The sequence below is a fragment of the Syngnathus leptorhynchus genome, unplaced genomic scaffold (assembly GCF_054491065.1).
Source record: "Syngnathus leptorhynchus isolate UIUO unplaced genomic scaffold, UIUO_Slep HiC_scaffold_653, whole genome shotgun sequence".
Classification (NCBI taxonomy): Eukaryota; Metazoa; Chordata; class Actinopteri; order Syngnathiformes; family Syngnathidae; genus Syngnathus; species Syngnathus leptorhynchus.
The window spans coordinates 1-15,669 of record NW_028232529.1 but is presented as its reverse complement, the minus strand read 5'-3'; the positions used below and the strand labels follow the sequence as shown (position 1 = coordinate 15,669).

Here is a 15,669-nt window from a genome sequence, read left to right as displayed (position 1 = left end):
ACGCTGGAGATCCTGGAACTCGTCACCCAGCTCGATCGGTGAGGCAAGGCTGCTCGGCACCGCGAGCGCGTCGTCGGCTCTGTCTCCCAGGCACGCATCGGGGTCACACGAGCGCTCGAACGGCTGGTGGGGATCCACGCTTGGGAGCGTTGCGGATGGGGCGATTCCAGAGGAGACCCCACGGCGTGACGCGAGGTGCGGCAACCCGCTGTCCAGCGCGAGACGTTCGGCGATGGACAACGCGCCCTCTGTGGGCTGACCGGTCAGCAGGTTCGACGTGGCTTCATCGTGCTGGACTGTTCCGATGTCGATACCGTTGATGCAGTGCAGTCGGTGGACGTACTTGTTGAAGAACTCGGTGCTCCCCATCAACGTCTTGGTGGACGCTGCACCCAGGCCGGTCGTGCGGGGCGTCATCGGCAGGGGGGCATATGCGATCCCGCCGGCGGTTGCGATCTCGGTGTAGACGCGGTTTTGCGCGGGATCGAGGATCGGGTCGCACACCAGGCGCGGATCCCATCCGCCCGTCGCATGCACCAAGACAAGCAACGGGCCTTGATGCCCGAGCCCCCTCGCGTGCGCGGGCGTGCCGACCGTTGAGCCGACGGCGAGACCGCTGAGCGCGGCCAGTTTCAGGAACTTGCGACGTTGCATGGTTGTTCTCCTCAGGCGGGCAGTACCCGGTAGGACCGAATCCAGCTCCGCAAGCTGGCGTGTGCAGCGGTGAGTGTTCCGGGTTCGATCCCGTCCGCGAGCGTTTGGTGCGTGAACGCGTTGGCTTCGAGCAGCTTCTTGTAGGGTTGCATCACCCGCTCGTCGAGCATTGGGCCGATGCCGGCATGGGCCGTGAATGCGTGCATCGCCCTACCGGCTCCGCTCTCGGGCCGACTGATGATGAAGGACAGCGCGCTCGAGTTGCCCTCAGTAGCGTGTTCTGCAAGTTCCTTGCCTGCGGTCTCGGTGTCCTTCTTCTTGTAGCTGCCGCGGAACACCAGCACTGACGAGAGCGCCGGCCGCTTCCAGCTTTCTGGGCCGTACGACGCGAACGCCCCTTGGCCGGCGAGGACTTCACGGACCTGCAGCTTCGCAGCGATCTGGGGCTTTGGGTCGGAACGCGACAGCACCAAGAATGGGAGTGTCGACGCCGAACGGTTGTGGCTGGCCACGGCGGCGAGGGTGGTCTTGCCCTCTTGGATGGGCAGCGCGAAGTTGGTCAGCGCGCGCCCGAACGCGCGGTTGAAGGTTGCGTAGCTCCGGCGTCCCTTGAGTTCGGACAACGCGTCGTTGTCGGCGAGCAAACAAACGTCGATGTTGGGAACAAGTTTGTGTAACCCGAGCGCGGCGTTGACCGAGTCTAGCGGCGACGGGTCGGCCTTGTAGCCGGGCAGCAGCGCGGCGCTGACTCGCACCGCTTTGGGGTATTCAGAGGCGAGTCGTTCGGCGACCTTCGCGGCCAGCCCGCTCCCTGTACCGCCGCACAGCGAGTGGACGATCACAAATCCGTCGACCTTCGTTGCGTTGTCGCGGAGCCTGCGAACTCGGTCGAGGAGGACGGGCAGTCGGGTGTCGACCACGCCCTGGTACGCGCGGCTGAAACAGCGCGACGCGCTCTCCCTTCCACTCACGATATTGCTGGGGTGCACGGAGATCGGTCCGCTTGTGCCCGTGAGAGACTCACGCTGCTGGCGCGCAGCGACGGGGTCGGTATCCACGAACACAGCGCGGGGAACGAGCGTGCCACCGCCCTTCTTTTCGAAGAATCCACCACTGTGGGTCTGCGACGGCGCAAGGTCGGTGGCGAGGTTGCGGAGAAACCTCGCCGCCACTGCCACGCCTGCCCCGCCAATACCGATCGTAATGATAGCTCCCGCCATGTCTTCATCTCCTGTGGTTGGGTCGCCTCGGCCTCACCCTGCGTTCTCGTAGGCGGTCGCCAGGTCGTTGATGTTCTTCCGTGCGTTGGCCATCTCGCCCTTCGAAAAACCATGGCCCTCGTACAGGTGCACAAACGCGTCGCGTTTGAACAGTCGGTCGAACTGCGCAACGATCCCCCGCAGCCTTGTGTGGACCCCAGTGCTGTTCTCGACCAAGAGGGACGAGGTGTCCGGGCTTCGGGTCCTCGCGACGGAGACCGCCGGCGGGTACCAGGCCGGGATCTTCAGCCGGCTGTCGTTGCGGAGTGCCGTGGCCGAGAGCTTGCGCCCCGTGGGCGCGATGAACATTGGGCTGAGTAGCTTGTTTCGCGCACTTGGGATCCCGCTGATCCGGTTGTGCGTTTGGCGAACCGCAGCGACACGGCCCCCGGTTGCCGGCTTTCCCCATGTCTCCATCGCCAGTCCCACCAGGTTCAAGTTGGGAAACGGGGCAAGCGTGCTGGTCAGCTCGCGGAACCCCATGGGGCCCCGCACGGGCAGTCGTGCCGGACTTGTAAAGAGCGCGAGCGCGCGGGCGGCAAGCTTGTTGTGTCCGACGAACCCGCTGGGGGCGGTGAGGAACTTCGAGTTCACCGCCGCTGCGAGCATTTGGTTGTCGAGGAGAACCACCAAGTCGGCCTGTCGCTGAAGCCGGTCCAGGGCGCAGATCTCGTTGTAGGGCTGGGTTGGGACGGACGACCCCGAGCGATTGCGAACGACCGCACAGCAGAGGATCGTTGCGCTCGGATGCTGGCTGCGAAGCTCATCGACGATGGTTGCGGTCAGCCCACCCCCAGTTCCGCCCGCAAGCGAGTGCGTGAGGAGGAACGTCAGATTCCCCGCGGGGCTGTCCGCGACCGTGGCGTTCACCCGGGCGAGTACGTCGTCCCTCAAGTCGGTCCGGCGTCGATAGCCCGTGGCGAAGTTGTTGGAGCACGATGACGAACCGGACACGATGTTGTCCGGCTTGAGCAGGCCGCGATGCGTCCAGCCCGACAGCGCTCCGATCGCGTCCGTGTCCGAGTCCGTTACGATTGCCCGAGGCACGAATCGCGTGCCTGACGCTGGGGCGAAGAAGCCTGTTCCGCTGCCGATCGACTGGGTGGTCGCAGTGCCGTTGTGCGACACCCCGTGCTCCGAAAACAGGACGTCCCACAACTGCCGCCCTAGGCGTATGCCCGTGCCTCCTACGTGGATCGCGATTGTGCTGGCCATGGCAGTCCCCTCATGGCCTAGACGGACGCCAGGCTGGATCACCCTCACGCCGAGGTGGAATTTGTTTGCGCAGCCTCGCAGCTGCCCGTGAGTCGGCCGTGAGCACGGGCCGCGGAGGATGCGAGGTCCTTCGACAGACGCCGCCGGTGCGCACGGCTGGGGCGAGCTCGTCGGGGGTGCCGCGATGGTGTGGAGCGTCGCGTCAGGGACGGGTCGTGCGCTACGGATCGACCGCGGCACGGCCGCAGGCCTGGCCTAAAAGGTCGCGGGCCATGGACGATGTGGTCCAGGACGTGGCCATTACGCTCCCCTTGGTACCGCAGCGGATCGAGTCACTCGACGGGCTGTCCGCGTTGGGGACACAACGGGCGCAGCCGGTCGATGCGCCCGAGACACGGGCCGCCGCCCGCGGCGACACGGTGGTGCTGTCTGCCGAAGCGGTGCGTGCCCAGGAGCAAGGCGGCGATGAACACCCCGCGACGCCACTCGCCGGACCCGCCGAACTCACCGAGCGTGAGCGGGCCACCGTCGAAGAACTCCAGGCGAGAGATGAGGACGTGCGCCGGCGCGAACAAGCGCACGCGGCCCGGGGTCGGCCCTTCGCCTCCACTCCGCAGTACACGTACGAGACCGGGCCCGATGGGCGGCGCTATGCCGTGGACGGCAGGGTGTCGATCGATGCCGCGGAAGTGGAGGGCGATGTGAAGGCGACCCTTCGAAAGATGGAGACGGTCATCGGTGCTGCGAGCGGAGCGGTGAACCCCTCACCGCAAGACCGGGCGGTCGCCCGAGCCGCGCGTGTTCTCGCGCTTGAAGCACGTGCGCAACTGACCGCGCAGGCGATCGGTGAGGAGGGCCCACACGTCGACGGTGTGCCGAACACGACCGGAGCGCGACTCGTGGAGGAGACTCAGGACTACGCCGCGGCGACAGGTCCGATCAGGCCGCGAGTCAACCCACCCCTACGGGACAGGCTCGACGCCTACCAGGCGACCGGACCGCCATCGGAGTAGCGCGAGCGGCGAGCCGTACCGCCTGGCGCCCTTCTGAGGCCGAGTAGTACGACCAGCAGCAGGCCCGCCCCGAACACGCCGGGTCCATCCCCGCCGCTTCGACACGCACAGATCCCAAAGTCCAGCGGCTCCGGATCGGGCGAGAACGGATCCTCGGGCAGGTCCTCGCAAGCTCGGCTGGTCCAACGGAGGTCGAGGGTCCGCTCGAGTCCGGCGACGCCCGCGACCACGGTGGCGGTCTGATCGCCAGAGCCAGACTCCGGAGGGGTGCAGGAGGTCGCGAGGATGAGAACGTCGCCGGAGGCGTGGGACAGCTCGGCGTCTCCTTGTACGTGCCACTGCATCGAGGCGCCGCGCAGCAGGCCACCTTCGCTGTCCCGCAGGACGGCCCGAACACCGAGCGGTGAACCCCATGGCTCGCCGTCGCGGGCGGGCTCGTAGGCGGCCACGAGGGAGACGCTGGCGACGTCCGACTCTTGAACACCGACGAGCGTCGGGCCCTCGACGGTACCGACGGGCAGCTCGAGGTCGAGGCGGGCGCGCTCCCCGGGGCTGAGCTTGGACGGAGGTGCCAAACGGGCCGTTTTGAGTGAAGACAGGGTCTCCGTCCACCGCCGTCCCGCGAACCAGGCCTTGGGTGTAGGCGACGGCTTCGGAGACACCGGGCTCACGAAGAGCAAGGGTCGGCCAGAGCTCCCCGAACCCAGCCACGCGGATCTCCGCGCCAAGGGGATCGAGCCAGTCGTCGGGGAACGCGGGCTCGGGACCGGGGCTGGCTTGGCTCTCCGCTCGCTCTTCGAACCACCACAGCATTCGGGCCTGCATCGACGCGAAGGGTCGAACATCGAAGTTCAGGGCATCAGGGCCGAAGTCGGGGGTCTCGACGTCGAGCTCACACTCCTGCGGCTCGAAGCTCCAGGTCACGTCGCCGGGTCCCCTGAGCTGCAAACATCCATCGTTCGCCTCCTCCGCCGGGCCTTCGACCCTCCGCTGCCAGCACGGATCGAACCACTCCTCAGGCGCGGCCGAGATGGCCACGCACGTTCGCTCCGGCCCCTCGTACCACTGCAGGACCTCCGAGCAGAACGCGGAACCCTCCACCACCGGGTCACCAGACGCATACGGCGCAGGCAAGCTCGAGTCGAACGGGTCCTGGAACCCGAGCTGCCCCTGTTCGCTGTCGACCGTCTCGACACAGGGCCGGTCACAGCCGCCGAGCAGCAACAGGCCGAGAGATACGCAGGCTCGTCGGAGCAGGCAGGTGTCCATCGCACCTGGTGTCCGAATCGAAGGTGGATTCGTGATTCTGGATGGGCTTAACAGAGCGACGACGTCTCGGCCTACGCCAACGCGAACATGCGGATGCGCACTGGTTCAACGTCGACAACGCCGGCGTGTACACCTGCTCGGGTTGGAACGTGGACGAGGCGCGTCGCCTTGCCGACATCGCTGAAGAAAAACACCGCTAGTGTCCTGAGTCCGTAACGTCGAGGAAAACTTGCAGTTTGGGGAATTTCGACGTTTTCGAGCTGTTCCACTGGTGTGGCAGCATCAACGCGAAGAATGGGCCGTCCTCTCACACCGGTCACGGTCAATGCGAGCGACCGTGCGGACCTCGAACGATGGGCCCGTTCTCGGACCGTCTCGCACCGGCTTGTCGTCAGGGCGAAAATTGTCCTCGCGTGTGCGGAAGGAGAGAGTCCCGGCGACATCGCCTCCGAGCTCGGCGTGGCTGTCGCAACCGTGTCCAACTGGAAGCGGCGCTTCCTCGACGGCGGGCTCTCGGCGCTGCACGATCTTCCTCGGCCAAAGGTAGAGCGACGGCTCGGGGACGAAGTCGTCGAATCTATTGTTCGAACGACCTTGGAGACGACCCCCAAAGGGCAGACGCACTGGTCGTCGCGCGGGCTCGCGAAGAAGCTCGGCGTTAGCCAGAGTTCGGTAAGCAGAGTCTGGCGCGCGTTCAAACTCCAGCCCCACCGTCAGTCGACCTTCACGTTGAGTACCGACGACTTCTTCGTCGAGAAAGTGCGCGACGTCGTCGGCTTGTACATGAGCCCGCCCGACAACGCGGTGGTGCTGTGCGTCGACGAGAAGTCTCAGATCCAGGCGCTGGAGCGCAAGCAGCCGGTCTTGCCGATGATCTTCGGAAAGCCCGAGCGAAAGACGCCGAGCTATCTTCGTCACGGAACCACGACCCTCTTCGCCGCGCTCGACGTTGCGACTGGCTCCGTTCTTGGACAGACCTACCCGAGGCACCGAGCCGTCGAGTTTCGGAAGTTTCTCAACAAGATCAACCGCGAGGTCCCGGAGCACCTCGAAGTCCACCTCATCATGGACAACTACGCGACGCACTCCGCCCCGGAGATCCAGCGGTGGCTCAAGCGGAACAGGCGATTCCACTTTCATTCATCCCGACCTACAGCTCGTGGCTCAACCAGGTGGAGAGATGGTTTGCATTGCTCACCGAACGCGCGCTGAAGAGGAGCGTTCACCGTTGCACTCGCGACCTCGAAGACGCGATCTGCGAGTTCATCGACCAGCACAACGAGGACCCGAAGCCCTTCATCTGGACCAAGTCGGCCGACCGAATTATCGCCGCCGTTCAGCGCCACTGCCAGACACTCCTCGACCTCGGCGATGAAAACTGATTTCTTCTCGACGTTACGGACTCAGGACACTAGCAGGATGAGGAAAAAGTCGCGCGTATGCAGAACGGTGTCATCGCCATGCAGAGCAAGGCACGAAGAGGGAGCTGGTTGGACACCTGTGACCGATGAGGAACGCAGCTATGCATGGCGAGGGCGCCGTTATGCACTGCGTGGGACTTTTTCCTCATCCTGCTAGAACGACCGCGCTTCGACATGCCCTCTGGCACCGGTGACGATCATGTCGCTCCCGACGGCAAGCGCGACTCCGGGAACATCGGTCATCGTCCACAGAGGCGTCCCATCCTCGTCGACCGCACCGAGCCAACCTTGGAGCGGGGCCCCCGGGTCCTCAATGACCTTCCCGGCAACGATGAAGCCGCCCTGGACAGCGGCCACCTCGAACGCCATGTTCCACACGGTTTGCTCCGCGACGTTCGTTTCCTGCGCAGCAATGTCACCGTCGGACACCCATCCGAGCCAGGACGTCACGTTGGCCGTTGGCTCGATTCTCGTGTGCCCCACCAGGAGAGCCGGTCCTCCCTCGAGGCTTGCGATGCCCCGGACGCCGGCGGGGTACGGCTGGGTCGGCAGCGCGAACGATGACTCCTCAACCCCTCCGTCGCCCAGCGCTATCACGTAGCTCTCCGTGTCGTCGAGGCCATCTTGGATGACGACCGCGAGCGTGCCCTGTGCGATGTAGCCAACAGCCGTTGCTTCTTCTGTGCCGGCGTCCGAGCTCCACGTCCAGCCGGGCGTCCCGTTGTTTGCATCGACGGTGGAGATGAAGGCGTACTTCGCAGCACCGTCGAGACCCCCGCGGCGTCCGGCGATCGCCACCTGGCCGCCGGCGTCCACGACGGCAGCGGCGAGCCACCACGAATCGTCGGCGACGAGTTCCGTGCTCCAGATCAGATCGCCGTCGGCCGAGTATCGAGCCGCACGCAGCGGGGAGTCGTGACTGTCCCAGACGGCCAGGACATCGGTCTGGTAGCTCATGACTCGAACGGAGTAGTGGTCTTCAGGGCCCTCGAGTGTCCGGCTCCAAAGAACAGAGCCGTCAGCGGGCGACAGGCTTTCGAGGACGGCGACGCCCAGTCCGGTGCCGGTGACCACCTCGAGCGTGCCGGCAATGAAGACGCCCCCCGCTTCGCCCGCCGCGACGCTCTCCACGTTCATTCCGGGGTCGTCCTGGCTCCAAAGTTGTTCCGGAGGCACGTCGAGCGCAGCCGACGGTTCGCCTTCCGAGTCTGACTCGCCGGCTCCGCTGTCTCCGTCGGATCCGACTTCCTTGTCGACCAGCACACAGCCGCCGAGTCCAGGACCCGCAAGCGCCAACAACGAAACGCACAGAGAGAAAACGTGTCTTTCCATGTTGAGGCTATTTCCGTTTTCGCCGAACTTCGTGAACGTCAGGGCAAGATTTTTCGACGCGGGCAGAACTCGTCGTGTTGGCGTAGCGGGTGAGGAAGTCACGTGCGAGAGAACAAGCCTCTTGGCGCTTTCCGCTGCGTGAGAGCACATCGATTCGAATCGCTTCGCGGAGTTCGGCGAGGGCACTTCGAGGGAAATCGACCGCGTGCTGGTCGAGCAGAGCCAGGGCCGCCACGAACTCTCCTCGGCGCAAGGCTTGGTCCGCCTCGAGGAGGCGACGACTCTGCTCGGCCAGCTGGGTGTTTCGTGTCTGGGGTTGAGGCTGTTGGGAGGTGGATCTGGCGCGCCGCGGCGGCACGGGAGCTGTTTGTTGTTGAGGGACGGCCGGAGCGGGCGGTCGCTCGAGAGCTCGGTTGGTCGCTGAATCCGGCGGCGAGGATGATGTTGGTTGGGGCACGTGCGCGTTGGTTCTCGCGGGACCCGAACCGGGTGGAGGCATCAGCGAGCGGTCACCGAGAGCCGGTACGGTTTGAGCGGGCGTGTCGGGCCGGCTGACGATGAACACGGTCGCGCCCAGTCCCAACACCGCGGCGCCGAGCAGACCCGCAGGCTTCAGCCCTGGGGCAGCGACCGCGAGGACCGAATGTAGCCCCTCGCGAAGTCGTTGACGTAGGACCCGGATCCGGCTGTAGAGGGTGTTGGGGTTCTCTTGCAGGGAGTCGGCGAGTTCTCGGCTCGTCTGCCCTTCGAGCTCCGAGCGCACGAACAGCTCGCGCTCGGTGGGGGACAACGACGCGACGAATTGCTCGATGACCTGAACGTTGGCGTGAACGTCTGCATCGGCGGGGGCTCGTTTGGAACCGAACTCGAGCGCGATGTGCTTGCGAGCCGCGCGGGACTCGGTCCGGCGATGATTGTGTGCCACGCGTCGAGCGATTGCGCGCAACCAAGCTTGTACGCCACGGCCATCAAAGTCGTCACGGCGCCGGTAGGCGACGAGGAACGTGTCCTGGATCGCATCATCGAGAGAAGCCTCCGAGACCCCGTTTCGTCGCAGCGTCGCCGCAACGACCCCTCGATAGACGCGGTATGCGGTCCTGAAGGTCGGTCCGGGACCGAGTTGTTCGTGGGAGAGATTCACCGCTGATCGGACGATGTCCAGGTTTGGACCGTTTCGTGAAGCGGTCCTCGAAAAAAGTTCACCGGAACTCGAATCGGAGCCCCGCGACAGCCCGAACCGAGACGATCCGGGGGCCGAAGACGCCGGTCGAGAGGCGTGTCACCCGCGTTCCAACGGCACGAACCACAGCTTCGGCGCCCGCAAAAACACCGACCCTTCCCAGGCTCAGGTGGGCGCTCGAGCTGGCCAATGGACCAAACCAGGGCCCGGTTGTGTCCCGTCCGGAGGGGTCAAGGCTGGCAAAGCGTAGTCCTCCGCCCTCGGCCCCTCCGCATACTGACCAGCCCCAGCGGCGGTTCACGGGCCACCAGCACCCACGCGCGCCCGCACCCCCCAGCTGGACGCGACCCGCGGCTGCGGGCGGGGCCTCCCGAGGTGTCAGGTACACGCCGTGGAGCTCGACGCTGGCGCGTTCCCATCGGAGCCCAGCCCGCACCTCGACCGCGGCGGTCGTGTTTCGCAGTGCGCCATACTCGGGGCCCGCTCCAAGCGACAAGGAAATCCGCGGCCTCGAGAGGCGTTGCCGGCGGTCGCTCGCTGGTTCGGGTCGGGGTTGCTGCGGTGCGAACGCTGGTTCGAGGGGCTCCTGTGCCACCGCTTCCCTTGGTGCGGAGTCTCGGGGTGGCACCTCCTCTTCGATCGGGGGCCTTGGGGGGATGTCCAGCTCTTCGGACTCCACCTCGGGCGCTTCCCATGAGGGAACGATCGACAAGACCACGATCGTGGTGGCACCAACGGCGAGGTCATCGCAGACCGGGGACGAGACGCGCGCCTCGCTGTACTTCTCCCCCCACCGGGTCTCCAGCACCAGGTCGTATCCGGCGTCGGTTTGTGTAATCTTTCCGACCACGCCAAGGGTGCCCTGACCCCCGGGTTCGGAGGGAAGCTTCGCGTCGATCTCTTCGCGAATCGCAGCTTCGTCAGGACAGGTCGTCGGTGCCGTCCAATCCAGCGTGTAGTCGGCGGGGGTGGGTCGTGGGTGCCTCGGGGATCGGGGCGATGACGAGCGGCAATGACCGGGTCGCGATGATGGCCAGCAGCATCTTTCGAGCAGATGCTAGCAGCTCTCTTTATCCGGCTCGGCCGCGATGGGACGAACCGGCCCTCACAGCCGAAACCGCTCGAGCGCCTGCGGCTGCTCCGGCGGCGTGAGCTCGCCGAGGAGAGCAACTTGCTGGCGGCCCGCAGCGCAGGACCTCAGCCCACGGGCACCGGCGGAACGATGCCCGGCGACCAGCCGCAGGCTTCCACGGCCAGCTCGTCCGACGCCCGGCCCCTGCAGAAGTTCGGAGGTTCGTCTTCAGGCTTCTCGAAACTGCCGACCATCTCGAAGTTGACGAAGCACGAGCACGTCACGGTACCGTCCTCGGGCTCGCAGAGCAGCGCGTAGTCCGAACCGTCGATACACCCGGAACTGAAGCTCTCGCAGGATTCCGGGTCGTCTTGCTCGTCGTCGTTGCTCGCAAGTCGCGAGCGGCAGAATCCGAAGACGGACCCACAGGCTTCGTGCGCCGCCTGGAACTCCTCCTGGCACGCAAAGTTGTCTTCGGCGGCGTCGCCACAACTCAGCTGATCCAGGCACTCGAGATATGCCGTCGCCACCGGATCGCAGCTCTCGGGAACCTCCAGCCCGGCCTCCACCTCATCACACAGGGCGGGAAGCTGTGATCCGCAGCGCTCTGCGAACGCTTCGCACATCTGCGCGGGGCCACCCCCCATCTCGGGTGTCTCGCCGCTGCTTGTGCTCCCAGTTTCGTCTTCGGTTTCCATACCCGACGACGCACCCATTGCGTCGGCGGCCAGGGGCGGAGGTTCATTCCTCGGCTCGTCGGCACAGCCCCCCAGTGCGAAACAAGCCACGAGGACGAGACGTCGAACCGGTGCATTGATGTCGCTCACGTGTTCTTAGTGCGTTCAGCATCCCGGAGGTTCCAAAGACCCTCCCCACGAGTGAACTGCGGCAGGTCCAGTCCGTCACACGTCCCAGTCTTTGGTTCGTCCGAAAGCCCGAACTCCGGATGCGTCTGGAGCCGTCTCGTACGCCGTTTCGCAGTTTCCGATTCCGTCCGCTTTTCCAGGGACGGAGGCAGGATCCGGCTGGGGAGTGGAGCCTGCGTCGCCGCAGCTGATTCCTGCGAGGAGCGCGAAAGTGCCGAAGTGTCGTCTCACGGATGAGGGGTCGACCAGGGGCGGGGTTCGTTGCCGTGGAAACTTGCGTGAAGTCGCCTCTCGGCTTGCAGCGACCGCATTGAAATCTCGTTGGGACCGCTGGCTCGCCCTGGCGACAGCACCTGCCTGCCTCTCGCCGGCACGGCGGTGACACTCGAAAGCGGCGACGCCAACCACTGTCGCCACCGGGCAAGGAACCTCGACAATCCGATCGGACGCACGTCTCCGCACGATGTGCGCCAAGAAAATCGAATGATTCCCACGGTCGGGTGGTTGGCCCGAGCATTGCTCTGTACGAGAGGCATGAACTCGAAGGTTTCCGCTCTCGTCCTCCTCGCTTCTGTCTTCGCGGTCGGCTGCAACGGCACGACGCAGGACTCGGACGGCATGGACAGCGAAGGCATCGACTTCGGCGACACCGAGGGGGCCGAAGACTCCGACAGCGCTGATGGCGAGAGCGAGGGCGACTCGGCGGACTCCGACTCCGGCTCTGGCAACGACAGCTTTCCTGACAGCGACGGCTACGACTCTGACGGCGTTGTCCCGACGTGCGGCGGCGAACGGATCCTTCTTTCCTCAGCCCGCCCCAACGTCATGCTGCTGCTCGACAAGTCCGGCAGCATGACGGGCAACGCATGGGACCACGACGGCGATGCCGACACCGACACCGTCAACCGGTGGACCAGCCTGCACGACGTCACGTCGAACATGCTCGACACGTATGGGGACACGGTCAACTTTGGTGCTGTCCTCTTCCCCGCCCTCGACTCCGAGGTCCCCGAGAGCCACGACTACGACACGGTATTCAACGCCGCCTGTCGCATGGCCGACAACGCCGAAGTGGCCGTTGCCGAGGGGACGCGAGAGGCCATCCTCGCTGCGATGCCCGGACGCAACGCCGAGTTCGAAGGCGCCACGCCAACCCGGGAAGCGATCCTCAATGGCCTGAACCACCTGGAGACCGTGGAGGCCACCGGTCCTCGTGCGATGGTCCTGGTCACCGATGGTGCAGCCAACTGCGTCTACGACTCCAGCCGCGGCATCGGCAGCGTCTACGACACCGAACTCGAGAAAACTGTGGGCTCCGCCTATGCGGACAACGGTGTCCCCACCTACGTCGTCGGGATCGACATCACGGCCGACCACCCGGTCGATGGACGCAACCTCCAGGACGACCTCAACGCAGTCGCCGACGCCGGCGGTGTCGCCCGGGACGGCGACGAGCGGTTCTACAACGTCGCCGACCAAGCGACCCTTGCCGCCGCGCTCGACGAGATCGCCCGTCGCGTAGAGTGCACGGTCGAACTCGAAGACGCCCCGTCCGACCCCGACACCCTCGAAGTGGAGATCGATGGCGAACGCATGCCGATGTTGGCCAGCTGCAGCGAAGGGAATGGCTGGCGCTACGCCGCAGACGACCACTCGAGCATCGAGCTGTGCAACGACGCATGCGTCAGCTTCCGCGAAGTTCAGCAGCTCGACACCACCCACGTCTGCGACCCCGCCGGCTGATTCACGACGTCGCTCGGACTTCGCTGGGGCTGCGCTTCAATGGCGCAGCCCCCCTTTTTCGTTGGGAGCGATCGTCGCGGCGCTAGGTCCGATGCGACCGCCTTCTTGGGCTGCGACGCTGCTCACCGAACGCTTCGCATGGACGTGGCATCGGGTAGCGACCCGGGAGCGGCTGCGCATCCGCGCGAGGCGTGGCCGAGGCATCGAGCTCTACGGCTCCGCCTCAAGTCGACAAGCCAAGTTGAGGTGCTCGATCTTCCAACTCGAAAACGGGGGGAACTCGGCTCTTTGGAAACGCGCCGACCAGGAACGTTCGTGAAGCGGTGCGTTGCCGTCACCGTACGCTCCCACGATCAACTGCTGACGGGTACCATTCGTCTCATCCAAGACTTCTTCGTAGAACGCCTGATGACCTTTCGACTGCACCGCCGTACGGCGGCGTTCAAGAGCGGTTGTCGGAATCATCCGACGTTCGGAGAAGATCAATTCGAGTCGCTCGTCGGCGAGGTCGAGGGTGATGCGATCGCCCAGTCGAGGGGGAACGTAGCCTGCAAAGTTCTCGCTAACCTCAACAACCTCGCAATCCAGGACCTCGTCGCCGATGAGCACTGGTTGTTCAGCGACCCCTGACTGTAATGATGCGCTTGCAGCGTTTCTCGTAGGGGGAAGCGAGGTTCCGTGTCTCTGTCCGCTACGAGAGCAGCCGAGACCAAATGCCAGCACAGCAAGCAGGGACGCCCGATATCTCACGCGCCCATCGTAGCGATTCCTCGGGCGAATCCTATTGACGCACCGCACTCGCACGTCTTCGGTGAAGCCGAACCCAGCTGCGGGGACAGCCGTATGCGCGGACATGGTGTTGTCGAAACGGCGTAACGATCCCGAGTCGTCGCCGACCAGAAGGTTGTGCTGGCTCGACTTGAGCGCATCTACGCGACGTATGGAGGGGGAATCGAGCGGCCTGCGTAATTACGCGACGGATGGAGGGGGAATCGGGGGGCGGGATTCTGCCGTCGGCCTGCAAGTTCGCGAGATGGCGGTGTTCCCCACCTGGAGGAGAAGCGCGGCGACATCACAACCGCGCGAAGCGCCATCATGACGAGCTCGACCGATGACCTAAAGCCAGTGAAGAACCGCGGAGTCATCCAGGTCGGCGCCCTCCTCGGCGTGATCGCGCTCTACTTTGCAGCCTCTTGGGCCAAGGAGCGATTCATCGATCCCGACCGCATGCTCGTTGGCGTTCACGCGCTTGGCAGCCAGGACGCGATCGTGATGTTCCGCGACGACCAGTCCGAAGACCGGCTCTGGCGTATTGAAAAGATTCAGCTTGGGCGCGACGAACCGTTGTGGGGGCACAACATCCGCTCCCCTCAGACCTCGCACATCGGGAACGGGATGTCCGCCGCGCGAGGACACTTGGTCTTCCTCGACGAAGTCGGTCGAACACAGGTCAGCGTGACGGGGCTCGACCTCGATACCGGCGAGGCGACCTGGAAGCGCTCAGTTCCGATTGGCGATGGAGGTTCATCCGCGATTCGTGGGCGCAGACCGGTACGTGCTCATCGACGGCAGGGACCACCTGCACGTCCTCGACCGTGAAACGGGAAAGACCATCTACAGTCGTCAGGGCTTCACGCAGAACCTCGATTTCGCTTATACGGCGGACTGGATCGAAATCCTCGATTCGAGCATTGAGTACCTCGAGCTCGAGACAGGGCAGCTGCGCCGTATTGAGGGCCCGAGAGGCGCCCACTGTAGGGTCGGAGGCTCTTCGTACGGGTTCGATAGCAAGCACACTCTTCGCGCGCACAACCTCGCCACCGGAGAAAGCACGGAGGTCATCGCTCGGGAAAGCACGGGGGAGAAATTCTACGCAAACTCTTGCGGGTGGCAACGCACCGACGACGGCGGCCTTCGTCTCTTCTTCGCCGACGAAATGGGCCAGCTTCTCGCCATTGACCTCGACCCGGCCTCCCCTGCGGACAGCGGGCGGGTCGCCTGGACACGCACGTTCCCAGCACACCTCGAGACCGGAGACATCGTGTACCGGATCCCCAACCGGCTGGACCTCGTTTGGTCGGGAAAGGTCCCACGGTTCGCACCTCTCGAGGTCGACGTCCCCGGCGACACCGAGGGCCGAAGGTCACGGATCGTGGTTGTGGACACCAGGGACGGCGCGCTCTCCCGACAGGGTTCGCCCGGGGACCACATTGCAAACCGGTTCATGAGCTTCAAGCGCGGCGAGATCGTCTACATGGTCATCGAGGGCTGGCTCGCCGGCGATCCAGGGACCGTCCTGGCAATGGACGCCCGCACCGGGGAGGCCCATGCAGTCTCCAGCCCCGGAGAGTTCTGCGTGGTCCCGGCGTCCGTCACCGATTCGGTTGTCTGGACGTGGACCCGCAGGGGATTCTCCCGTCAGGACAACCTTGTCATCACTGTGCTCGACAAAAAGCTGCAGGCGCTCGAGACCCTCAACGCCAGCCGAGCGCCCACAGCCGACGAAGGCTTCGTGACCTCGCTGCTCGGCGAGGCTCCGGACTAGGGGCCGTCCCCAATTCGGTGGAATGGTCGGAGGGGTGTCAGCGGAGGCCAGGCCAAGGCACGAAGAGGGCGTTTGTCGGGCACAAGCAACCGATGAGGAA

At 65.1% G+C, this 15,669-nt stretch overlaps 2 protein-coding genes across 2 annotated transcripts; both read right to left on the bottom strand.

The window, feature by feature from the left end:
• Positions 1–665: 665 nt before the first annotated feature.
• On the bottom strand, positions 666–1,874 carry LOC147036383 (tubulin alpha chain-like). The gene has a single exon (XM_085905283.1). It carries the CDS (start codon positions 1,872–1,874, stop codon positions 666–668), a length of 1,209 nt encoding a protein of 402 aa, XP_085761409.1.
• A 33-nt stretch (positions 1,875–1,907) lies between these two features.
• Positions 1,908–3,128, bottom strand: LOC147036382 (uncharacterized). The gene has a single exon (XM_085905282.1). The coding sequence runs from the start codon at positions 3,126–3,128 to the stop codon at positions 1,908–1,910; it is 1,221 nt and encodes a 406-aa protein (XP_085761408.1).
• Between the last annotated feature and the right edge of the window lie 12,541 nt (positions 3,129–15,669).

Coding starts and splice junctions, on each gene's coding strand:
- LOC147036383 (XM_085905283.1), bottom strand. CDS start 1,874: ATGGCGGGAGCTATCATTACGATCGGTATTGGCGGGGCAGGCGTGGCA.
- LOC147036382 (XM_085905282.1), bottom strand. CDS start 3,128: ATGGCCAGCACAATCGCGATCCACGTAGGAGGCACGGGCATACGCCTA.